The following is a 24,282-nucleotide window of genomic DNA, read 5'->3' as shown; positions in this document are numbered from 1 at the left end:
AAGATCGTGCTTGATTAAATAGCGTTTTTCATGCCAGATTTTCGGCATTGCCCACACTCAATGCTAATGAATTTGGGCAGCGTCATTTATCCTGTTTCCTAAATGCTTGTCTGAGAGCATTTAGCAAACACCCATGACAGAGAAGTGCTGAAAATGGCCTTTGTAGGACATGTCATGCTTCTTCTTAATGGCCTCTCTCGCAGAGCCGTAAGCACCTTGAAAGGCTACCAAGGGTCTGTACTCCTGGCTGGATTTGAAGCAGCCTGGTTCTGCAATGGCTGCTAATCCATCTGATGAGCACTGCTTGGCCCTGCTTGACCTAAATGGCTCTCGGATCCAGGAGACTGAAAGCCTAGCTGTCTTTTCCAGCTTGTGTCCATTCGACATGGTGGCAGCAGCTGCTGTGGTCAGATGGGAAAAGTTGTCGACGTTGCACTAACAGTCATTTAAGCATTGACAACATACTGCCACTGTTCCTTTTTCTGTTTTCAGTTTAAGGCACATGTACCCCATATAAAAGCTTTATTTATTTTTTTAACGCTTGTCATTGGCTGCTGTTGCATTTATTACTGTTGTATCTTTGACAGCAAGGTCACCAGTCTTCAATGCCATGTTTGAGCATGAAATGGAAGAAAGTAAAAAGGTACAAATCCACTTATTGCTTCATAGTTAAATGTCTCGTTCATTGGCATTTAAAAAAATAAAAATTGCATTTCCCCCCCCTTACCCACCCAGAATCGTGTAGATATAAGTGACGTGGACCCAGACGTCTTCAAGGAAATGATGGGCTTCATATACACTGGGAAGGCCCCGAACCTGGAGAAGATGGCAGACAACCTTCTGGCAGCTGCAGACAAAGTACCATTTTTTTTTCTTACGTCATTTGTCCGTATGTTAAATTGTTGGTTTACTAATTGCATTACCTGACGTTTTCAGCGCGTGTATAAAAAGTGCAGGTCTCAAACAGTATATTATTCTCAGTACAGTCATGTTTAACTGTCTTGTTAGTTCAATGTATGTAGCCCAGCCTGGGCCAAAAACTAATTCTGCTGGATGTTATATTGACCTATAAATTATTACCGATAAAGGATCATATTGTCAACGTTATTTTGAGACCAAATTCACCACTGATGTCATGATAAAACATAATGATTTTAAATGTAATAAACTTGTTTCTCGTGTATTTTAACAGTGTAATTGGAATGTCATCTGTTAATATCCAAGTTAGATAAATACAAAAAATAAAATGTACTTTGCTAGCAAAATTTTGCACTCAAATAAAAATCACAACCAAAGCAATAAAATAGGTTATGTCACTGTTAAAGGCCTACTGAAATGAATTTTTTTTATTTAAACGGGGATAGCAGATCCATTCTATGTGTCATACTTGATCATTTTGCGATATTGCCATATTTTTGCTGAAAGGATTTAGTATAGAACAACGTCGATAAAGTTCGCAACTTTTGGTCTCTGATTTAAAAAAAGCCTTGCCCCTACCGGAAGTAGCGTGACGTTGTCAGTTGTTCACTCCCTCATGTTTTCCTATTGTTTTCAACGCAGCTAGAGCTATTCGGACCGTGAAAGTGACGATTACCCCATTAATTTGAGCGAGGATGAAAGATTCGTGGACGAGGAACGTAAGAGTGACGGACTAGAATGCAGTGAAATACATATTTTTTTTCGCTCTGACCGTAACTTAGGTACAAGCTGGCTCATTGGATTCCACACTCTCTCCTTTTTCTATTGTGGATCACGGATTTGTATTTTAAACCACCTCGGATACTATATCCTCTTGAAAATGAGAGTCGAGAACGCGAAATGGACATTACAGTGCCTTTTATCTCCACGACAATACATCGACGAAGCTCTTTAGTATCTTTAGCATGAGCTAACGTGATAGCATCTGTCTCAAATGCAGATAGAAAGAAAATAAATAAATCCCCGACTGGAAGGATAGACAGAAGATCGACAATACTATTAAACCATGTACATGTAACTACACGGTTAATAGATCTCAGCCTGGCAAAGCTTAACAATGCTGTTGCTAACGACGCTAAGGCTAACTTAGCAACCGGAGCTCACAGAGCTATGATAAAAACATTAGCGGTCCACCTACGCCAGCCAGCCCTCATCTGCTTTGCTCAGCAACACCCGTGCTCACCTGCGTTCCAGCGATTGACAGCGCGATGAAGGACTTCACCAGATCATCCGTGCGGTGGGTCTGCTAGCATCGGCTAGGCGTCTGCTAGCATCGGCTAGGCGTCTGCTAGCATCGGCTAGGCGTCTGCTATCCGAGTAAGTGGTCCTTGTGTTGCTACAGCCACCTACAACGTTCTTCTTTGCAGCCTCCATTGTTCATTAAACAAATTGCAAAAGATTCACCAACACAGATGTCCAGAATACTGTGGAATTATGAGATGAAAACTGAGCTTTTTTGTATTGTATTCAATGAGGAAGGCATACCTCTGTTCCCCGGGCTACGTCACGCGCATACGTCATCCTCCGAAGGCTTTTTCAACCGGAAGTGTGGCGGGAAATTTAAAATTGCACTTTATAAGTTAACCCGGCCGTATTGGCATGTGTTGCAATGTTAAGATTTCATCATTGATATATAAACTATCAGACTGCGTGGTCGGTAGTAGTGGCTTTCAGTAGGCCTTTAAGGTGGGTGTTTGGGACCCTCAAATATACACAACCAAAACAATAAATAAAACTGCTAAAAAAAAAAGTTATTGTAACCAAAATTATGAGGGTTATAATTATTACTGCGGTATTGTTGAATTTTCTCAAAAAATATTTTTATTTTTTTTAATAACTAAAATTAATACACGCAAAGAGGAACCTTGAAATATTATTGTGGCTTCAAAAGAGCCATATTATTTTTATGTGTTTAAATATGTTTATCTTCCATTTTAATTTGTACCGTATTTTTCGTAGTATAAGTCGCTCCTGAGTATAAGTCGCACCGGCCGAAAATGCATAACAAAGAAGGAAAAAAACATAAGTCGCACAAGAGTATGTCGCATTTTTTTGGGAAATGTATTTGATAAAAGCCAACACCAAGAATAGAGATTTGAAAGGCATTTAAAATAAATAAAGAATAGTGAACAACAGGCTGAATAAGTACGTTATATGAGGCATAAATAACCAACTGAGAACGTGCCTGGTATGTTAACGTAACATATTATGGTAAGAGTCTTTCAAATAACTATAACATATAGAACATGCTATACGTTTACCAAACAATCTGTCACTCCTAATCGCTAAATCCCATGAAATCTTATACGTCTAGTCTCTTACGTGAATGAGCTAAATAATATTATTTGATATTTTACGGTAATGTGTTAATAATTTCACACATAAGTCGCTCCTGAGTATAAGTCGCACCCCCGGCCAAACTATGAAAAAAAACTGCCACTTATAGTCCGAAAAATACGGTAAACATTTTAGTTTTTTTTTTAATAAATGCAAATTGGGTAATCACTTCGTTTTATATGTGGTTTATTTAACATCCCCTCCGTCTGTTTGAACTTGACACTGTGGAGTTTGAAATGATGACTTTGTGCAAAGACAGCACAGCCTTTATGTTCAGTGTGACGACTGTATCTTAGTTGTTTAGACAGTGATGTGTTTATACGTGTTTGGATCGGGGTGTGGTGTTTCTTAATGGGGAAGGCATTTTTGTCTCTTGTTGTTTTGTTAGCTTTTAAACTAGCTGGCAAGCTAACGCTAGTCGGCCCATTATTTCATCGTGTGGTTATCAATCATGGTTTTTCAATCATTTAAATTTAATACTGAGTTACGAACTCTTGGGAGTTTTACTGAGGTTATCATTATTACTGTTTATTTGCATGTAGTACAAAGTTAAAGTCCCAACGACAGTCACACACACACTCGGTGTGGTGAAATTATCCTCTGCATTTGACCCATCCCCATATTCACCCCCTGGGAGGTGAGGGGAGCAGTGAGTAGCAGCGGTGGCCGCGCTCTGGAATCATTTTGGTGATTTAACCCCCAATTCCAACCCTTGATGCTGAGTACCAAGCAGGGAAGTAATGGGTCCCATTTTTATAGTCTTTGGTATGACTCGGCCGGGGTTTGAACTCACGATCTTCCAGTCTCAGGGCGGACACTCTAACCACAAGGCCACTGAGCAGGCTAACCACAAGGCCCGAAACTGCTGAAAACGATGTAAAGACACACCGCACTTAAAGTCTGTAACAACTAGGGGTGTAACGGTACACAAAAATTTCGGTTCGGTACGTGCCTCGTTTTAGAGGTCACGGTTCGGTTCATTTTCGGTACAGTAAGAAAACAACAAAATATACATTTTTTGGTTATTTACCAAATTTGTAAACAATGGCTTTATCCTTTTAACATTGGGAACACTATAATAATTCTGCCCATGTTAATCAACATTAAACTGCCTCAAGTTGTTGGTCAGATTAAATAAAATGACAAAACTTTTCTTCTACATTTAAAAAGTGCAACATTAAACAGTTACAAGTCAACTCATCATGCTTAATTTATTACAGCATTTGGGAAGCCTGTAGTTGATTTTTAGTATGTAAATGTTATATTTTTATCAACATGTGATAGCAGGGACCCTGCCATTCAAAACTAGGCTGCTCCATTACTAATGATTAATGTAACTGTAGCTGAAAAAATAGTACAATAGCAATAGGAGAGACTATTCATCCCTGAACACCATGGAGTTCATGTAGGCTTAATGATGCAGTTACATTATTATATCAACTATCAGACAGCTTCAGGAAACTCTTCATTTAACATAAGGTCGTTTTTTGCTGCTTCAACACAGCTCAATAAACACAGAACAAGGTAAAGTGAAATAACAGACAGACAGGGCTTTGCTGTCCGTAACACACACACACCGCAAAATTAGCTAACGTTACGCTAAAAGCGAATTAGCCAGGACTGCGAGCGAGTTGAGTGTTTCTAGAACGTCAACGGGCTCATAGGGATGTTACTAGTAGTTGACCGGGAGGTGTTTATTATAATTTGGGGAGAGTCAGCTGCCTGATGCTTACCTGCTAAACACCTACCTGCTCATCACAACGCGGGAGCACTGACACCATGCGCTCTGAATACGCACTGCTGATTGGCTGTTACCGCTCTGAATACGCACTGCTGATTGGCTGTTACTGCTCTGTGTGTAACCAATCAGATGGTTGTGTGGGTGGGACAATGCTGGGTGCTGTGTAGAGTACTGACAGACAGAGGCAGTACGAAGCGGAGCAGCTTGTTAAGACTTTAGCTTTAGGCGGCAACTTAATATGTTCGTGTTTAAACTCATTCGGTACACTTCCAAACCGAACCGAAACCCCCGTACCGAAACGGTTCAATACAAATACACGTACCGTTACACCCCTAGTAACAACACATCCACAAGGCGATTATCGAGGCTGGCAAAGTTATCAAGTTTATTTTCATTTATTCTTGTATTGACTTAGCAAATATCAGCCCAGGTCTATATGCAACCTCCACAACCTGTATACCTGTTTAAAAAAAAATAAAAAAAGTGGCACCATTAAGAATTTTTTTTGTAAATTGAATGTATAAGTTGAATGTCAAGATTGACCAAAATCTTGGTTCATTGCCACATTCTTCTACTATCCAGGTGAAAGGCATGATTTATAATCTAGGATTAATTTTTACCAGTTTAGGGGCGATGCAACAGCTCACCGGCTCAATATGTTGATGTAGTAGCGTAAGCTAAAAGTAGTTTGTCTGCGTTAGTGCTTATAATAACAATACCGCTAATACTTGGTTAATATTCAGATCACAAGATGTCAATGGAGTATTGTTGGCGGTTTGGGGATGATTTTTAAAGGGCTTAATGGGCGGAATAGTGTACTGTAAATTAAATAAATGATTATTTTGAGGCAAAGAAGAAAATCCTCCACAATTTTTTGTAATCAAGGTGCTTGAATTGCTTAAATTGTTTCACCTCTAGATTCCACTACATTAAGGCTGATTATTTAGTGGTTGGTTGTTTGTTGTTTCACTCACTCGGCCGGTTGATCGTTTTAAGATACTGGAATAGGTTTTTGTTGTGACAAGCTCTAAACAAACTTTGCAGCGTGCTGTCACTTGTTCCACCAGACCGCTTCCAAACCACCCATGACGTTACTCCCGTGGTGGGACCGAACTTGTCGCTCTCGCTCGTGTTGTTGCCCGACAAAACCCATCCCGCCGCCGACCATGTTTGCGTTCCGTTGCTAAGTGCTGCTCTTTGTGCTTCCAGTACGCTCTGGAGCGTTTAAAAGTCATGTGTGAAGAGGCCTTGTGCAACAGCCTCTCAGTGGAGAATGTGGCAGACACCCTCATCCTAGCAGACTTGCACAGCGCCGAGCAGCTCAAAGCACAAGCCATAGATTTTATCAACAGGCAAGTATCTCTGGGAAGGAGAAGGCGGCGGAGGAGGAGGAGGGGGAAAAAAAACCTCCAGTGATGAATTTCTGCTGCCATTTCTGTTTACCATCCCTGAATGCTTACCTTTTTATCTCCTTGCCATAGGTGCAGTGTCCTCAGACAGCTGGGCTGTAAAGATGGAAAGAACTGGAATAGCAAGTATGTAATTAGCTGATATATGTGACACAAGATTAATAACACTCTCTTATCTCGTCCCCGAGCAGATGCATTAGAATTCATTGTTTTAGCCCGGGCAGACGGCGCACCATTTGCCTTTTCACTTTGAAGCGTCGTATCGTCCAATCCGAGTTATTAATAGACTCGTACCTGCAGCAACACTGCAAACGGAGCCTTAGCCAAGTTTGTTCTTCTCAGAATTGTTCTTGGACACCTTGAAACGATGCAATCTCATAAGGAGGGGTGTGAATCTCTGGGCACCTAACGATTCCATCTGATTCCTGGGGGGGAGGATTCAATTCAGAATCAATTCTCCAGTCAAACAGATTCTTGATATTTTTTGGGGGATAATTAATATAATGAAACTTCTCCAAAACCTGTTACAGGTTAGAAAAGCCCATGCTGGTTGCGTGAAGATGACGTCTTCTCATAAATTAATTATCTTTAAAAAAAATTGAAATAAATAATAATTATTTATTTATTTATTTTTTAATGCATTTTTGAAAATGATTAATTTAGAATTGCGACAAATAAGAATCCCAATTCGAGTGTAAATCGGTTTCTTTTGTGCATCCCTACCAGCTTACATGTTAGCCTGCTAGAGTGAAATGTTTATTATGGCTGGACAATTAATACAATTTCGATTTCAATTTTGGCTTCGCACGATCATAAAAATATTATCGAAAAAAAAAATGAATGATGGTCTGCCCAGTGCAGGCAAATTTCTAAACTTGTAATGGTGAATTGGATGAGTGAGTGTTTGAGTGCTGCTACTGTTGCTACTTTTTGTTTGACACCACGCTAATATGCCTAATCAATATTCACTAAACTGAACAAAAAAAAGTATGGTAGTTCGGCGTTAACATAATAAAGTAGAGTCAAATAATAAGTGAATCCTCCTGTTAAATGCAGAATATTCGGGGAATTGACCTAAATGTGAGTGAAATGTTGTCATTGTGAGGAGAAGGAACCTTCGTTCCAGACCTGGACCGCACATTCATCCCTTAAACAGGTCCTAAACGAAACAATGTGTAGAAGGCCACTTGAAATGACGACTAAACTACGAAGTTAAAGCTAGTAAGAACAATCCATACACCCACAACGCATCTCTTTTGGCTTGTGTTGTTGTGAACGACATCGACGTAAGATCAATGTACAAACAGGACATAATTTATTTTTTTTCACCCAAGTCGTCTCCTGACTCATTAAGTTTAGAACAGCAGCACACTTCCCCTTCAACAATAACAGCACTGTGCTCAACATCCGGTCTGACTGCGCTAACAAAGGTTTCAAGTACCTTACATAAACTTAAAGTATTTATTGATTCATTTACAAAAAAAAAAGATATGCTATGACTTAAAATGTTGGTCCAATTGTCCAAAGATGTATTGCATCAATAAATGTGAAGATATTTGCATTTGATACACTTGTATTTATGACACAAAAAGCGCACACTCTGTGTTCCAAGATAAGAGCAAAGGGTAAAAAACTGAGTACTTTAAAAAAAAACAAAAAAAACCTGAACTGTTTGATTTTATTGCTATCATTTTAATTTATTATTGTCACTAATATTTTTTTACTTGTTTAGTCGTTACAAATGTATATCCGTTCTTTTAAATTATATTTCAAGTTGAGTTTTGGTGGTACAATAAATACTCATGTAGTGTTGTCCCGATACCAATATTTTGGTATCGGTACCAAAATGTATTTCGATACTTTTCCGATACTTTTCTAAATAAAGGGGACCACAAAAATGGCATTATTGGCTTTATTTAAACAAAAATCTTACAGTACATTAAACATGTTTCTTATTGCAAGTTTGTCCTTGAATAAAATAGTGAACATACAAGACAACTTGTCTTTTAGTAGTAAGTAAGCAAACAAAGACTCCTAATTATTCTGCTGACATATGCAGTAATATATTGTGTCATTTATCTACCTATTATTTTGTCAACATTATTAAGGACAAGTGGTGTAAAATGAATTATTAATCTACTTGTTCATTAACTGTTAATATCTTTCAACATGTTCTATCTACACTTCTGTTAAAATATAATAATCACTTATTCTTCTGTTGTTTGATACTTTACATTACCGTATTTTCCGCACCATAAGCCGCCCCGTGTTGTAAGCCGCACCTTCAATGAATGGCATATTTCACAACTTTGTTTACCTATTAGCCGCCCCTTGTTATTAGCCGCACCTACGCTACGCTAAAGGGAATGTCAAAAAAACAGTCAGATAGGTCAGTCAAACTTTAATAATATATCACAAACCAGCGTTCTAACAACTCTGTTCACTCCCGAAATGTAATGTGCAAATGTGCAATCACAAAAATAGTAACACTCAAAATAGTGCAGAGCAATAGCAACATCAATAACTCAACGTTGCTCATACGTTAATGTCACACAACACACAAAATAAACATTTAAAGCTCACTTTCTGAAGTTATTACTCATCCACAAATCCCTCAAATTATTCTTCTTCGGTGTGCTTCACTTGTTTTTTGACACCATCTGTGATGTGGATGCGCATGCAGTCATAGATCAACAGGGACGGAGCTGCGTGAAAAAAGTCACCCGGTCTCTTCGCTCATTGTTTCTTCATCCATCCATTCCATCCCTTCGAGTTAGCTTTTATGATGACGCCGGCTGGAAAGTTCTCTTTTGGCAAGGTCTTCCTTTTGAATATCACCGTGGGTGGAAGTGTCTGGCCGTTAGCATGGCAAGCTAGAACCACAGTAGGACGACTTCTCATTCCCTGTGGTGCGAATATTCACCGTACGTGTTCCCGTTGTATCCACAGTGCGGTTCACAGGAATATCAAAAGTCAGTGGAACCTTGTACGCGTGTCTCTTAGTAGGAGACATTTTGTGGTCTTTACAGAAACACACAAATGAAATAAAACGTAATATCCGCGCGCTTCTTCTTCTACGGGGGCGGGTGCTCACCTTGGCGGTTGCTTACAGTAGAAGAAGAAGCGCTTCCTCTTCTATGGGGGCGGTTGCTTACCGTAGAAGAAGAAGCGCTTCCTCTTTTACGGGGAAAAGAGATGGCGGCTGTTTACCGTAGTTGCGAGACCTAAACTTTATGAAAATAAATATTAATATTAATCCATATATAAGGCGCACCGGGTTATTAGCCGCACTGTCAGCTTTTGAGAAAAATTGTGGTTTTTAGGTGCGGCTTGTGGTGCGGAAAATACGGTAGTTTTGGATGATACCGCAAATATGGGTATCAATCCGATACCAAGTAGTTACAGGATCATACATTGGTCATATTCAAAGTTCTCATGTGTCCAGGGACGTATTTCCTGAGCTTATAAACATAATGTACATTTTTTTTTAAACGAAAAAATTTAATCATAGTAGGGGTGTAACAGGTCATTTTCGGTACAGTAAGATAACAACAAAATATACATGTTTTAGTTATTTACCAAATTTGCAAAATCTTCCACCAATTTTTTTTTTCTTAGTGTAATATTTGATGTGAAGTAATCGTAACCTTGGATAGGTCAATAATTCTGAACTGTTTGATTTTATTGCTATCATTTTAATTTATTATTGTCACTAATATTTTTTTACTTGTTTAGTCGTTACAAATGTATATCCGTTCTTTTAAATTATATTTCAAGTTGAGTTTTGGTGGTACAATAAATACTCATGTAGTGTTGTCACATTGATTTTGATTCAATATTATGTTTTGAGCAATGACAGTTTGAAAGAAAAAAAAACAGCTTTGTTTTATTAGTCAACATTGCAACTTTTTCTAAATTACATTTAACCTTTAAGCTTTTTTATTTCACTTTTGTTATGTTTTTGTTTATTTTAATAGTATTTTTAGAATGTGCCATGGGCCTTTAAAACATTAGCTGTGGGCCGCAAATGGCCTCCGGGACACACTTTTGACACCCCTGCTATAGATAATAAAAAAATTAAATCTGATAAATCTATGGATAAAAAGCAGAGCCTGGTAACGCATGCGTGTTTATCATAACTCTCTCTCTCTCTCTGTCTCTGCACCTCCCTCACCAATGCTGCTGCGCACCTTCACAATTTGTTTTGTTTTTAACCCCTTCTTAACCCTGAACGTATATTGAGAATACACGCAACCCTCAGTCCTACCTAACTGACCGGAGTTTCTCTGTGCAGCTAGGAGACTTTCTCTCCTCGGTGGCCCCCCTTACCTGTGGTGTTCCTCAAGGGTCAATCCTGGGTCCCATACTCTTCCTACTGTACATTCTACCTTTAGGTGAAATCCTGGTCAAGCACAATGTCCCATTCCACTGTTATGCCGATGATGTTCAGATTTATTTACCTCTTAAGGCCACAGGACAGGTCGCACTTCAACCACTGCTTGACTGTCTGACTGACATTAAAGCATGGATGAGTGCTAACTTCCTCAACCTTAATGAGAGCAAGACCGAGATAATCATCTTCGGCGATACATCTCCAGTCTCGTTTGTCAGTGCTCTAGGTCCTCTGGGTGTAAACATCCGGTCCTCCGTGAGAAATCTCGGTGTGATCTTTGATAGTGCCTTCAAATTCACCAAACAGGTCAGCTCAGTGGTTAGTACCAGCTTTTACCATCTCAGAACCCTAGCAAAGACCAAGGCTTATCTCTTCCAGAGCGACCTGGAGACTGCTATCCACGCCTTCATCACACACCGGCTAGACAACAATAACTCACTGTACGCTGGCATTGATCAGGCATCACTCCGCCGTTTGCAGCTTGTGCAAAACGCGGCTGCCCGTCTCCTCACCAGTACCAAAAAACGCGAGCACATCACCCCAGTGCTGGCCTCACTCCACTGGCTCCCTGTCCGTCACCGCATTGATTTTAAATTACTTTTAATTGTTTTTAAATCCCTAAATGGTCTGGCCCCACAATACTTGACCGAGCTGCTGCATCACCATACCTCGTCTAGAGCCTTGAGGTCAGCTGACCAAATGCTTTTGGCGGTCCCCAGATCCAGGCTAAAGACCAGAGGGGACAGAGCCTTTTCCGTTGCCGCCCCTAAGCTCTGGAACAGCCTTCCCCTCCACATTAGGTCAGCCCAGAGCCTGGGGGTCTTCAAAACCCTCCTTAAGACTTACCTCTTCTCGCTGGCCTTTGACCCGAGCTGAGTCCGCCCACTAGGCCACCATTTCTAGTCCCCCCCCCCCCTCCCACCCCTTCGCTTTAGTTGTATTTTTCAATTTGTCGCACTTTTATTATTATTATTTTTATTCTGCAAATTTTTAAACTTTTTATTCGACCCCTTTTACCGTATTGCATTTGCACGTATTGCATTTGCACTATCTTGTTTAGCACATTCGTTGTTTATGTTCTTTGTTTGTTTTTTGTTTTGCTTAGTTTTTTGTTTTTTGTTTGCTCCATGCTTTTTTTAACCTGTAAAGCACTTTGGTTCAATCTAAAAAGTTGTTGAAAATGTGCTATATAAATAAAGTTGACTTGACTTGACCCTAACTCATAATGCCGGACATTTGAGGCATTTGAGAAACTCCGCCCTGACAGCTCCGCAAAAGAGGACATGTCCGGTGAAAAGAGGACGTATGGTCAGTCTATTGTAGCCCTTTAGCTGCTAGCATGCCGTATGTTGTGCCTCGGTGTGCATTGTTTACACAACGTGCGTTACGCTACTTAATATGTCCGTGTGGAAACTCATTAAGTACACCTCCGAACCGGAACCCCCGTACCGAAACGGTTCAATACAAATACACGTACCGTTACACCCCTAAATCCTAGTAGTATCGACTAGATACACTCCCGTACTTGATATCATTACAGTGGATGTCAGGTGTAGATCCACCCATGGGGTTTGTTTTACATTTTGATGCTGGTGAGCTACGGTGTGCAGTGAAGCATGTTTAGCTATTCATCATCCTGCAGTGATAATGATACTTGTAAGAAACTTACTTTATTTGTCGCCATGGAGGCGAGGATTAGTGATTTAGAAGTAGCTAAAACACTGCAGACAGCGGATGGACTTCAGCCATGTCTTAAAGCACCTCTTCCGAGGGCATTTCAGTGTTATAACTGCACCTTTATCGTTAGTTTTTAAGCCAAAATGCGTCCATTCTCCCTTTTCTGTCTACACACCATGTCTGCTTGTAAGCACTCCGTGTGTGTGCGCTGCCGAACATGCTCCTCTGCTCGTAAAACCAGCAATGGCACGACGTGGGGGGACCGGTACTCTTTAGAGGCGGTATAGTACCGAAAATTAGGGATGTCCGATAATGGCTTTTTGCCGATATCCGATATTCCGATATTGTCCAACTCTTTAATTACCGATACCGATATCAACCGATATATGCAGTCGTGGAATTAACACATTATTATGCCTAATTTGGACAACCAGGTATGGTGAAGATAAAATACTTTTTAAAAAAATTTGTAAAATAAGATAAATAAATTAAAAACATTTTCTTGAATAAAAAACAAAGTACAACAATATAAAAACAGTTACATAGAAACTAGTTATGAATGAAAATTAGTAAAATTAACTGTTAAAGGTTAGTACTATTAGTGGACCAGCAGCACGCACAATCATGTGTGCTTACGGACTGTATCCCTTGCAGACTGTATTGATATATATTGATATATAATGTAGGAAGCAGAATATTAATAACAGAAAAAAACAACCCTTTTGTGTGAATGAGTGTAAATGGGGGAGGGAGGTTTTTTGGGTTGGTGCACTAATTGTAAGTGTATCTTGTGTTTTTTATGTTGATTTAATAAAAAAAAACAAAAAAAACGATACCGATAATAAAAAAAACGATACCGATAATTTCCGATATTACAATTTAACGCATATAACGGCCGATAATATCGGCAGGCCGATATTATCGGACATCTCTACCGAAAATTATTCATTAGTATCGCGGTACTATACTTCTTCCGGTATACCGTACAATCCTATAATCATGTTTTCAAATGAATAAAGAATCGTCTTCTTAATAGTGATTTCAATGTGAATCAAAAATAATCGTCCAGCCCTGATGTTTGTTGATTTTTTTAATGTCTGTGGATGACCCTGGTTGTGTTTTGTGCCTGCAGCCACGCTACAGACATCATGGAGACCGCAGGCTGGAAGTCGATGATCCAGTCGCACCCTCACTTGGTCGCCGAGGCGTTCCGCGCCCTGGCGTCGGCCCAGTGCCCGCCCTTCGGTCCTCCCAGGAAGCGCCTAAAACAGTCGTGACGCCGCGGGAGTCCGTGTCTGTGCAAAGGAAGGACTAGTGAGGATGCCACTCTTTTATTTCCACCAAAACTGAACACACTTGAAGACGTAAGAGTGGGCCTTCCTCACCGGGGACGTGGGAAGGCCGGCACAATGGACTTCGGGGGACAACACAAACAAACCGACCGTCTTGCTTTGCTGCCCCGGCTGTCTGCTGTTCAGGGTGGGTAGCTACTGTTATTTCCTGTCATTCTTCAAAGAAAATGGCCTTAATATATCTGCCATTGCTCTGGAATCGCTCCGGAGTGGTTTTGTCTATTTTACTCTGTGCCTGCCTTGTCACAAAGACCAGGCCTCCTCCAGGTTGCACTAGTTCCCGTCATAGCGGAGTTCCATAGGAACGTAACAGAGGTTGAACTAAATGGGAAATATTATATATTTGTAATGTTTAGCCCGTTTTGTGACCAGATGTTAAAGAGCATGAGCACTTTCAGTGCAAGGTCAGTTCTTAACACTTTTTAAAAAGATGCGTATGCCCCATATTGATGGCACCATTTCTATGTAAATGACAGCTGACCAGTGGACGAGGACGCCGCGTTGCGTCTGTGCGGGGACAAATAGTACATCACGATTAAGGACACGTCAATTCTGGTCTTTGGACCTAAGAGACCCGGCTAGCATCTTTAAGACATTCGAATCAAGTCAGCACACCATCAAGAGTTTCAATTCAAGACCTTTAATATTGCCAAGCTGCAAATATATATTCTCATCATATTGTGGAACGACTAATGCATGGTCATGTTATTGTCACAGAAAGTGTCCAAATGGCGACCTTTTTTTTTTTTCCTACTTAACAAAGTACTCGCTGACGTTGGTGCCGAATGGAAAAGAGTCGCTGTACAAAAACAAAAAGGAGGTCTAACGTGCTCGGGAACTTTGTAGGATGCTGAGCATCACTTCTGCCGGCAATGTCATTCTTTGTTCTGAATGAGTCCCGTTTATTCCGTGCGTCTTGTATGTAGCGTGACGTAAGGAGAATTTGTAAAATAGAAGGGGGGTGGGGGGGGTCCTTCTGTGTCGTCGACATGTTGAAATGTTCGGAAGTTGTCTGCAGGAATGGTTGTGTAAAGCAATTAAAACATTTTCCAGCACTCTAGTCTTGTTTTTCTTTTTTTCGGCATTTCAATTTGAAGGGTTCCTTTTTTTTTTTTCTTCGGTTTGAAACAGAGGGTGGGTTGTCTTGAGTTATACCTTGATGCCTTAAAGGGGAACTGCACTTTTTGGGGAATTTTGCCCATCATGATGTAAGACACATACGATTTTCTGTTATGCGTAAAAGTCGTAAAATATGACCAGTACAAAGTGGCTAGCAATGCAGCTAATAGTACTCCATTCCTCCTATAAAACCCTTTGAAAACATCCAAAAACCGCCAACAATACTCCATTTTAATCTCCTGACCTGAATATTAACTAGAGATTTCCGATAATGGCCAACTCTTAATTACAGATTCCGATATCAACCGATACCGATATATACAGTCGTGGAATTAACACACTATTATGCCTAATTTTGTTGTGATGCCTCGCTGGATGCATTAAACAATGTAACAAGGTTTTCCAAAATAAATCAACTCAAGTTATGGAAAAAAAATGCCCACATGGCACTGCCATATTTATTATTGAAGTCACAAAGTGCATTATTTTTTTTAACATGCCTCAAAACAGCAGCTTGGAATTTGGGACATGCTCTCCCTGAGAGAGCATGAGGAGGTTGAGGGGGGGCGGTTTTGAGGTGGGGGGGGGGGGGGGGGGTAGCGAGGGTGTATATTGTAGCGTTCCGGAAGAGTTAGTGCTGCAAGGGGTTCCGGGTATTTGTTCTGTTGTGTTTATGTTGTGTTACGGTGCGGATGTTCTCGGATGTGCTATCAGCACTTCAGTCATCAACAATTATATCATCTGACAAATGACCATTGTAACAGTGTAGGTCTCACAGCGAGCGGTGAACATAGTGAGCTCAGAAAGCATAAGAACAAGTATATATATTTAATTATTTGCAATCCGGGGAGGTGGGATGTGGTGGGGGGAAAGTGTTAGTCTAGGGTTGTAGCTGCCTGGAGGTGTTCTTTTAGTGCGGTTTTGAAGGAGGATAGAGATGCACTTTCTTTTACACCTGTTCGGAGCGCATTCCATATTGATGAGTTAATGAGTTAAGACTTTTGTTAGATCGGAATCTGGGTTTGACGTGGTTAGTGGAGCTCCCCCTGGTGTTGTGGTTATGGCGGTCATTTACGTTCCGGAAGTAGTTTGACATGTACTTCGGTATCAGGGAGGTGTAGCGAATTTTTAGACTAGGCTCAGTGCAAGTTGTTTTACTCTGTCCTCCACCCTGAGCCAGCCCACATTGGAGAAGTGGGTAGGAATGAGGTGTGATCTGGGGATGAGGTCTAGAAGTAACCTGACTTGCTTGTTCTGGGATGTTTGGAGTCTTGATTTGAGGGTTTTGGAGGTGCATGCGTAATCGAAAAAGGGTTGAATGAGAGTTCCCGCTAGAGTCTTCATGGTGCTTTTGTTGACCAGAGAGGAGATTCTGTAGGGAAATCTCGTTCGTTGGTTGACATTTTTTGATTACCTTGGTTGCCATTTTATCACAGGAAAGATTAGCCTCTAGAATGGAACCTAGGTAGGTGACCTCATCTTTCCTGGTGATAACAATGTCACCCACTTCTATAGTGAAGTCACTGACTTTCTGAGTCGGTGAAAGTTAATTCTACATTATAAATCATGCCTCTCACCTGGATAGTAGAAGATTGTGGACATAAACCGAGAAGTTAGGGCTATATAAATAAACATTGATTGATTGATTGATTGAAGTTGGTCAACCGTGACATCCAACTTGGACCTTGAGATGGCGAGAAAGACACGGAAAAAACCCTCCTTTTTTAACCTTCCATAAGGACTATGATTAATTCTTCATCTAAACGGGAAGATATGAACATCCCAGTGAGAGCAGACATTGATTATGTTGATAGTTTTTATCTCTTGTTTAGCACTTAGCAATACTACTACATGATGCTTAGTGTTTCAATAAAGCTGCATATGTTTAGCCCAGTTTCTAAAACTTGTAGATAGAGATGTCCGATAATATCGGATTGCCGATATTATCGGCCGATAAATGCTTTAAAATGTAATATCGGTAACACAACATAAACACAACAGAACAGAACAAATACCCAGAACCCCTTGCAGCACTAACTCTTCCGGGACGCTACAATATACCCCGCTACCCCCACCTCAACCCCGCCCACCTCAACCTCCTCATGCTCTCCCAAATTCCAAGCTGCTGTTTTGAGGCATGTTAAAAAAAATAAAGCACTTTGTGACTTCAATAATAAATATGGCAGTGCCATGTTGGCATTTTTTTTTCCATAACTTGAGTTGATTTATTTTGGAAAACCTTGTTACATTGTTTAACGTTAAATATCTTGTCTTTGCAGTCTATTCAATTGAGTATAAGTTGAAAAGGATTTGCAAATCATTGTTTTCGGTTTTTATTTACCATTTACACAACGTGACAACTTCACTGGTTTTGGGTTTTGTGGATGATCATATTTGCTGTACAGATTTACTTTTGAAAAGAGAAGTGTTGGATACTTCTCTTGTTGCCTTATTTGTATTTGACTTTATTAAATAGTTGGGTGGAATTCTATTAAACAAAACCAGTTTTCGCTTAATAATAAATATTTGATCAGGGCTGTTTATTTTATGGAGGAATGTAGTTATTCTTAGAACTCGCGCACCCAATGTTAAAAAGTAGATTTTACATTTGAGAATCGATTATGAATCGAATCGAATCGCCCAAAGATCCACCGCACTAATTAAAAGTGAGAAAAAGTATTTTAGAATAACTTCAAAAACCTAACATGTTTACAGCACAGTCAGCAAATATTATTTTTAGGGATGTCCGATAATATCGGCAGTCCGATATTATCGGCCGATAAATGCTTTAAAATGTAATATCGGAAATTATCGGTATCTGTTTCAAAAAGTAAAATTTAAGACTTTTCAAAACGCCGCTGTGTACACGGACGTAGGGAGAAGTACAGAGCGCCAATAAACCTTAAAGGCACTGCCTTTGCGTGCCGGCCCAGTCACATAATATCTACGGCTTTTCACACACACACACAAGTGAATGCAAGCATACTTGGTCAACAGCCATACAGGTCACACTCAGGGTAGCCGTATAAACAACTATAACACTGTTACAAATATGCGCCACACCAAACAAGAATGACAAACACATTTTGGGGGAACATCCGCACCGTAACAGAACAGAACAAATACCCAGAACCCCTTGCAGCACTAACTCGTCCGGGACGCTCAATATACACCGCCAGCTACCTCCAAAAAACCCGGAACCCCACCCACCTCAACCTCCTCATGCTCTCTCAGAGAGAGCATGTCCCAAATTCCAAGCTGCTGTTTTGAGGCATGTTAAAAAAAAATAATGCACTTCGTGACTTCAATAATAAATATGGCAGTGCCATGTTGGCATTTTTTTTCCATAACTTGAGTTGATTTATTTTGGAAAAACCTTGTTACATTGTTTAATGCATCCAGCGGGGCATCACAACAAAATGAGGCATAATAATAGTGTTGGAGCCAAAATTCCTTATTTGTTTATATTGTTTTTATTTTATTTTCTCTAAATTGATTGTTGGGTTCAGCATGTTTAATTTCCTTTTCGGCAGATTTCTCCGCCCACTTCCTGTTAAGAACCAGGAAGTGTTGACAGGGAGGGGACTGTTGCTATGGTGCAGTTACCATGGTAGCCTCCATAAATTGGGCTCAGGTGTGAGCATGGGCAGGGCGATTGGAGGACAAACAGTTTTCGAGCGTGTTCGTGGTCGTGTCATGTCGTATCGTGTCATGTGGTGACAATGCTGTGACAATGTGCCAATCAAGGTCAGCATACTTTGTTATAGAATTTACATTTGATTTAAATTAGATAGCTGGAATAAACGGATTGTCATATCCAAACACAGTTCTACAGTACTGGACATTCTATTATTTTCACGCGTCAAACTGGTCAACACAGTCGCCCTCGGTACCAGCCCAAAGGTAAGGGCTGTACAAATGTGTTAGTTCCACGACTGTATGTATCGGTAATTAAGAGTTGGACAATATCGGCAAAAAAGCCATAATCGGACATCTCTAGTTATTTTAATGTGTACCAACTTCTCACAGGTCACATGTTTAGTTATCTTGGTGAAAGCCACATTTTTAAAAACGTATTAAAAAAAAAGTGTAAAAATGACCTCAGTCTGCCATTATCTTCCTTACCTGCTAAGTCATGTGACGTCCATTTGTTGATGAAAAAGTACCAAAGGTGCTCCTGTTCACATCAACACGTGACATTTATTCATTGAAGGAAAGAAAAGCGCGACACGTTGGCCTAGCAGAGTGTTAATGGTGCAGGAGGGGATGTGTGATCAGATAAGAGTGGAAGGCAGAGAAATGTAGAATGGATGTGTGCCTGTGCTATCTGTGGCCGCTGATTTATTGCCCGCTCAAAAGCTACACTAAAATGTCTTCTGGTGTTTATTCTGCTGAGACGTCCTTGTGGGAGGAACACAAACAACGTGACCAAGAAGTTCCAATCAACTTTAATTCCGTCTTTAGAAACCACCAGTGATTTTTTATTGTACAATTCAAATACTTTCCAAAAAAAATGAACATTTGTACTTGCACTGTACACAGAACAGGGCGTGTAGACCTGTGTGAAGTGTTCCCCTTGTCATTGCAAATATTCAAATCCTAAATTTGTGCTGTTGTTGTATTTTCCAGGCTAGAGAGTGCACCTGTATTTAAGTCACGCCCAATTTTAGACAGAAAAATTATTTTTGACCATAAGCTGCAGATATGTACGGGTACATGTTTATTTACATACCTTAATTGTTTCCAAACAATGCCTGTAACGCGGCAGTAAAACGGCTGATCAAACAAAACGGAAGTCATTGTCTCCAATCAGCTAAAGAGACTCAATAACTCCACATGGTGAATTTACTGAGGATTTTTTTAAACTGAAACAACACAAAAAGAATGTTGATGTAAGTTAATAATACTAACGTGTTAGCTTTTGAGCTAATGCAAACAACGCTAGCTTGATTACATTACGATAGCGTGTAAAAATATGCATGAAAACACTCCTACACACATTAAACGTGGGATGTTTTAGTAAGTATGAATTGATATAGTTATATTGTAAAATAATAATTAAATTATCCCCTCAACTCCCCCCAAAATGGATTAACTCGCTGGAATAAAAAAGACAATATAACATACATCCATAAACGTGGACGCGTGTGGAAAATGTGCAATATATTTATCTGTACAGTAGTCTATATATATTTATTTTATATATGTATCAATATATTATTTATATTTATTTATTTATAGATGCACCTTATTGCTTTTTTATCCTGCACTACCATGAGCTTATGAAACGAAATGTCGTTCTTATCTGTGCTGTAAAGTTCAAATTTGAATGACAATAAAAAGTAAGTCTAAGTCTAAAACTTACAAACGTTGAACGGAGAACACCTTCGAGCAGTAACGCTATGGAAGATTATACTTCCGGTTCAAGGCACGAAACGAGAAGTACATTTTCCACACGTTTGTTTACATTGAATGGTTATACATTTCGAGAGTGTTTGAATCGAGAATTGTGTCGAATCGATTCTGAATCCAATCGACACCCCGTGGAATCAGAATCAGATCGAAGTCGTCCAAAAGACGGCCGTTTAGCAAAGAAAAATACATTAATTAGCCGCACCGTTTTACAAACCGCAGGGTTCAAAGCGTTGGCAAAAAAAAAGTAGCGACTTATAGTCCGAAAAATACGGTAATCTAAAATACATTTCCCATCAACATTTCCCTGAACTTGTTAATGCTGCAAAAAAAATCTTGTCTAACTATTGTCGTTTATCAACATATTATTCATAACCAGCCACATAACATAAAAACTATCGTAGTTAGACCAGGCTTGGGCAATTATTTTGACTCGGTGGCCACATTTAGAGAAAAAATGTGTCTGGGGGCCGGTATATCTATATTTAGGAACACTAATACAAAACCTCTGAATGCTTAAAAACGTTATGACAGACCGCCTTAAAAAAACGTAATGGAATTTTTACATTTTTCTATGAACGATAAAACACTGAATATTGACAAAATATGAACGTCACGCCCCCTTTCGATCGACATATTTTACAATCAAGTGAAACGCGACAAGGGTACAAAATAAACCCACCTACAATCTGATGTATCTGATATTTGCTGAATTTCCCCCAGAGATCAATAAAGTACTTTCTACTCTATTCTATTCTATACATCACTAAGCTTTAGAACTTTGTTGTGAAAATCTCCTTCCGCGTCTGTGGAAACGCTTCCCGCCCACACTGCTTGGTGCCTCGTCTGAGCTGCTGTGATGTAGATGACCATAGTAACTAATTAGATGACCATAGTAACTAATTAGATGACCATAGTAACTAATTAGATGACCATAGTGACTAATAAGATGACCATAGTAACTAATTAGATGACCATAGTAACTAATTAGATGACCATAGTAACTAGTATATCATCCATAAGCGCAGATTCCAACCATTGAAATACTTTGTATAGTTAAAGACTTACGGTCATTAGAAAACATGACTGCACATCATAATGGCAGCTACACTTTCCATCTTAAAGATGTAAAAAAAAAAATATTTGGGAATGTCCGGCGGGCCAGATTGAAAAGCTCAACGGGCCACATGTGGCCCCCGGGCCTTAATTTGTCCAGGTTTGAGTTGGACGCAAATTGTTGGCAGTTGAAACAAACGTTTGGGTAGATTCTGACAAAGTTATGAATAAGAACTAGAGATGTCCGATAATATCGGCCTGCCGATAAATGCTTTAAAATGTAATATCGGAAATTATCGGTATCGTTTTTTTTAATTAAATCAACATAAAAACACAAGATACACTTACAATTAGTGCACCAACCCAAAACACCTCCATCACTCATTCACACAAAAGGGTTGTTTCATTCTGTCATTAATATTCTGGTTCCTACATTATATATCAATATACACTACTGTTCAAAAGTTTGGGGTCACCCAAACAATTTTTGCGGAATAGCCTTTGTTTCTAAAAACAAGAATAGACTGTCGAGTTTCAAATGAAAGTTCTCTTTTTCTGGCCATTTTGAGCGTTTAATTGACCCCACAAATGTGATGCTCCAGAAACTCAATCTGCTCAAAGGAAGGTCAGTTTTGTAGCTTCTGTAACGAGCTAAACTGTTTTCAGATGTGTGAACGTGATTGCACAAGGGTTTTCTAATCATCAATTAGCCTTCTGAGCTAATGAGCAAACACATTGTACCATTAGAACACTGGAGTGATAGTTGCTGGAAATGGGCCTCTATACACCTATGTAGATATTGCACCAAAAACCAGACATTTGCAGCTAGAATAGTCATTTACCACATTAGCAATGTATAGAGTGTATTTCTTTAAAGGTAAGACTAGTTTAAAGTTATCTTCATTGAAAAGTACAGTGCTTTTCCTTAAAAAATAAGGACATTTCAATGTGACCCCAAACTTTTGAACGGTAGTGTATATCAATACAGTCTGCAAGGGATACAGTCCGTAAGCACACATGATTGTGCGTGCTGCTGGTCCACTAATAGTACTAACCTTTAACAGTTAATTTTACTCATTTTCATTAATTACTAGTTTCTATGTAACTGTTTTTATGTTTTACTTTTTTTATTCAAGAAAATGTTTTTAATTTATTTATCTTATTTTATTGTATTATTTTTTTTTTTAAAAGACCTTATTTTCACCATACCTGGTTGTCCAAATTAGGCATAATAATGTGTTAATTCCACGACTGTATATATCGGTATCGGTTGATATCGGTAATTAAAGAGTTGGAGAATATCGGATATCGGCAAAAAAGCCATTATCGGACATCCCTAATAATAACATAACTATAATAGACAAAAACAGATGATTTGAATATTTGCGATGATAAATGGGGCAACTTCACCCCAGGTATTCCTCTTTGAAGAAAGGCGGGAAAAGCGAACAGGAAGTGGTAACATTGTGACATTTCTCTACATGTTATACAAACACCAGGGTCAGGGACTTTATTGGGTCTTCTGTTTTCGGACACGTCCATCAATACACAGCATTTACACGAAGAAGCATGGGGAACAAAGATGTTTTTTACAGTCAAATACAGTCTTCCACGGCACACACTTTGACGACGAGAGCAGGTGTTCCACGCGTTTACACCTCCGTGTCAACACGTCCTCGTTAAACTCCACTCTTTTTAGTCCTCAAATGTTCACGTCAGGGCGGCTGACAAAGAGTGCTGATCACCGTCTCCTCTCTTGACACCTGAACGCCACGTGATGCCTTCACGCTCACCTGGCGAACACACTGCTTTTTTTCCTCTTTTTTTAAATTTTTTTTACCAAAGTTACAAGAGGTTGTTTGATCCGCTTGTGAAAGCGGGCGATAAATGCTAATAATGGAATGATTATTCCCTTCCACTTGACTGCTAGGCTCCTTTTTGTCATTATCATCATTAGATAACAGCAGTCAAGGTGCGTGGATTATCCAAACAAAAATTGGTCAAAGCGCTTTTAATTAATAACCTTTGTTTAATCAAAAAGTAAAGAAATGACACCAGAAGGCGCAGCTAGAGTGCCTGTTAGAACGAAATGAGGGAATACTTTTGAACCGCAAACGCACCTCCAACTGCCGGTGGCCTCGCCTTGAACGCAACATCTGGACAACAAACTAATTAGCTCTGGCTTTGCTAAGTCAAACTACTACTACTAATTATGTTTTTAAAGGATAATAAAATACATTTGAAGTACACTCTAATAATAATTAGGGGTGTACAATCCTGGCAATTACGTCATGTAAATATAATGTATTGTTATAATTACACAAAATGCGTAAGTTACATGTTTTGTCAATATGTGGAACCATTGTCTCGTTGTGTCCCTCCTACAGCAATATTTGTTGTGACACTTTCCTCTTTATGTGTTTGGACACGCCTTTCTACTTCCTTTTTGTCCACGATATCAACGTGAGAGGTCAGGCGTCCACGCCACGACAGAAAAAGTGTATTTATTGTCTCATTAAGAACTGAAGTTGACTATTTCTTGTGCTGTATTTGTGTAGGGGCTCTACAATTGGCAGAAAAATATTGACTATATTTGTATTTCCGGTATCGTCAGCTGCATTGCCACGAGTCAAGTGCAGCTGAGCAGCGACCCCTGGTGTCGGGCGTGTGTATTACACCCTACACAACGCAGAGGAAAAGAACCACAGCATTGGCTGCTGTGACGCGAGAAATTCGGCCGCCATCTTGAAGTGGTGATGAGGACTCGGCGAGCAGCCTAAACTTGACAGTTGACAGGTAGAAAACAAA

The 24,282-nt window shown here is 39.6% G+C and overlaps 1 protein-coding gene across 2 annotated transcripts in view; it reads left to right on the top strand.

The window, feature by feature from the left end:
* spopla (speckle type BTB/POZ protein like a) overlaps positions 1-15,098 on the top strand; it is a 52,172-nt gene extending 37,074 nt beyond the window's left edge. Inside the window, exons 7-11 of one of the 2 annotated variants that reach the window (XM_062068476.1) lie at positions 588-643; positions 736-858; positions 6,266-6,408; positions 6,538-6,591; positions 13,668-15,098. In XM_062068476.1, coding sequence (XP_061924460.1) covers positions 588-643; positions 736-858; positions 6,266-6,408; positions 6,538-6,591; positions 13,668-13,812 — 521 coding nt within the window. In that variant the 3' untranslated portion in view covers positions 13,813-15,098. The remainder of the gene's footprint in view (positions 1-587; positions 644-735; positions 859-6,265; positions 6,409-6,537; positions 6,592-13,667) is intronic. The other variant, XM_062068475.1, reaches the window with a different exon arrangement.
* Positions 15,099-24,282: the final 9,184 nt, after the last annotated feature.

This window comes from Entelurus aequoreus, linkage group LG13 (assembly GCF_033978785.1).
Source record: "Entelurus aequoreus isolate RoL-2023_Sb linkage group LG13, RoL_Eaeq_v1.1, whole genome shotgun sequence".
Taxonomy (NCBI): domain Eukaryota; kingdom Metazoa; phylum Chordata; class Actinopteri; order Syngnathiformes; family Syngnathidae; genus Entelurus; species Entelurus aequoreus.
The sequence above is the reverse complement of the archived record's forward strand: the minus strand, read 5'-3'. Positions and strand labels throughout refer to the sequence as shown.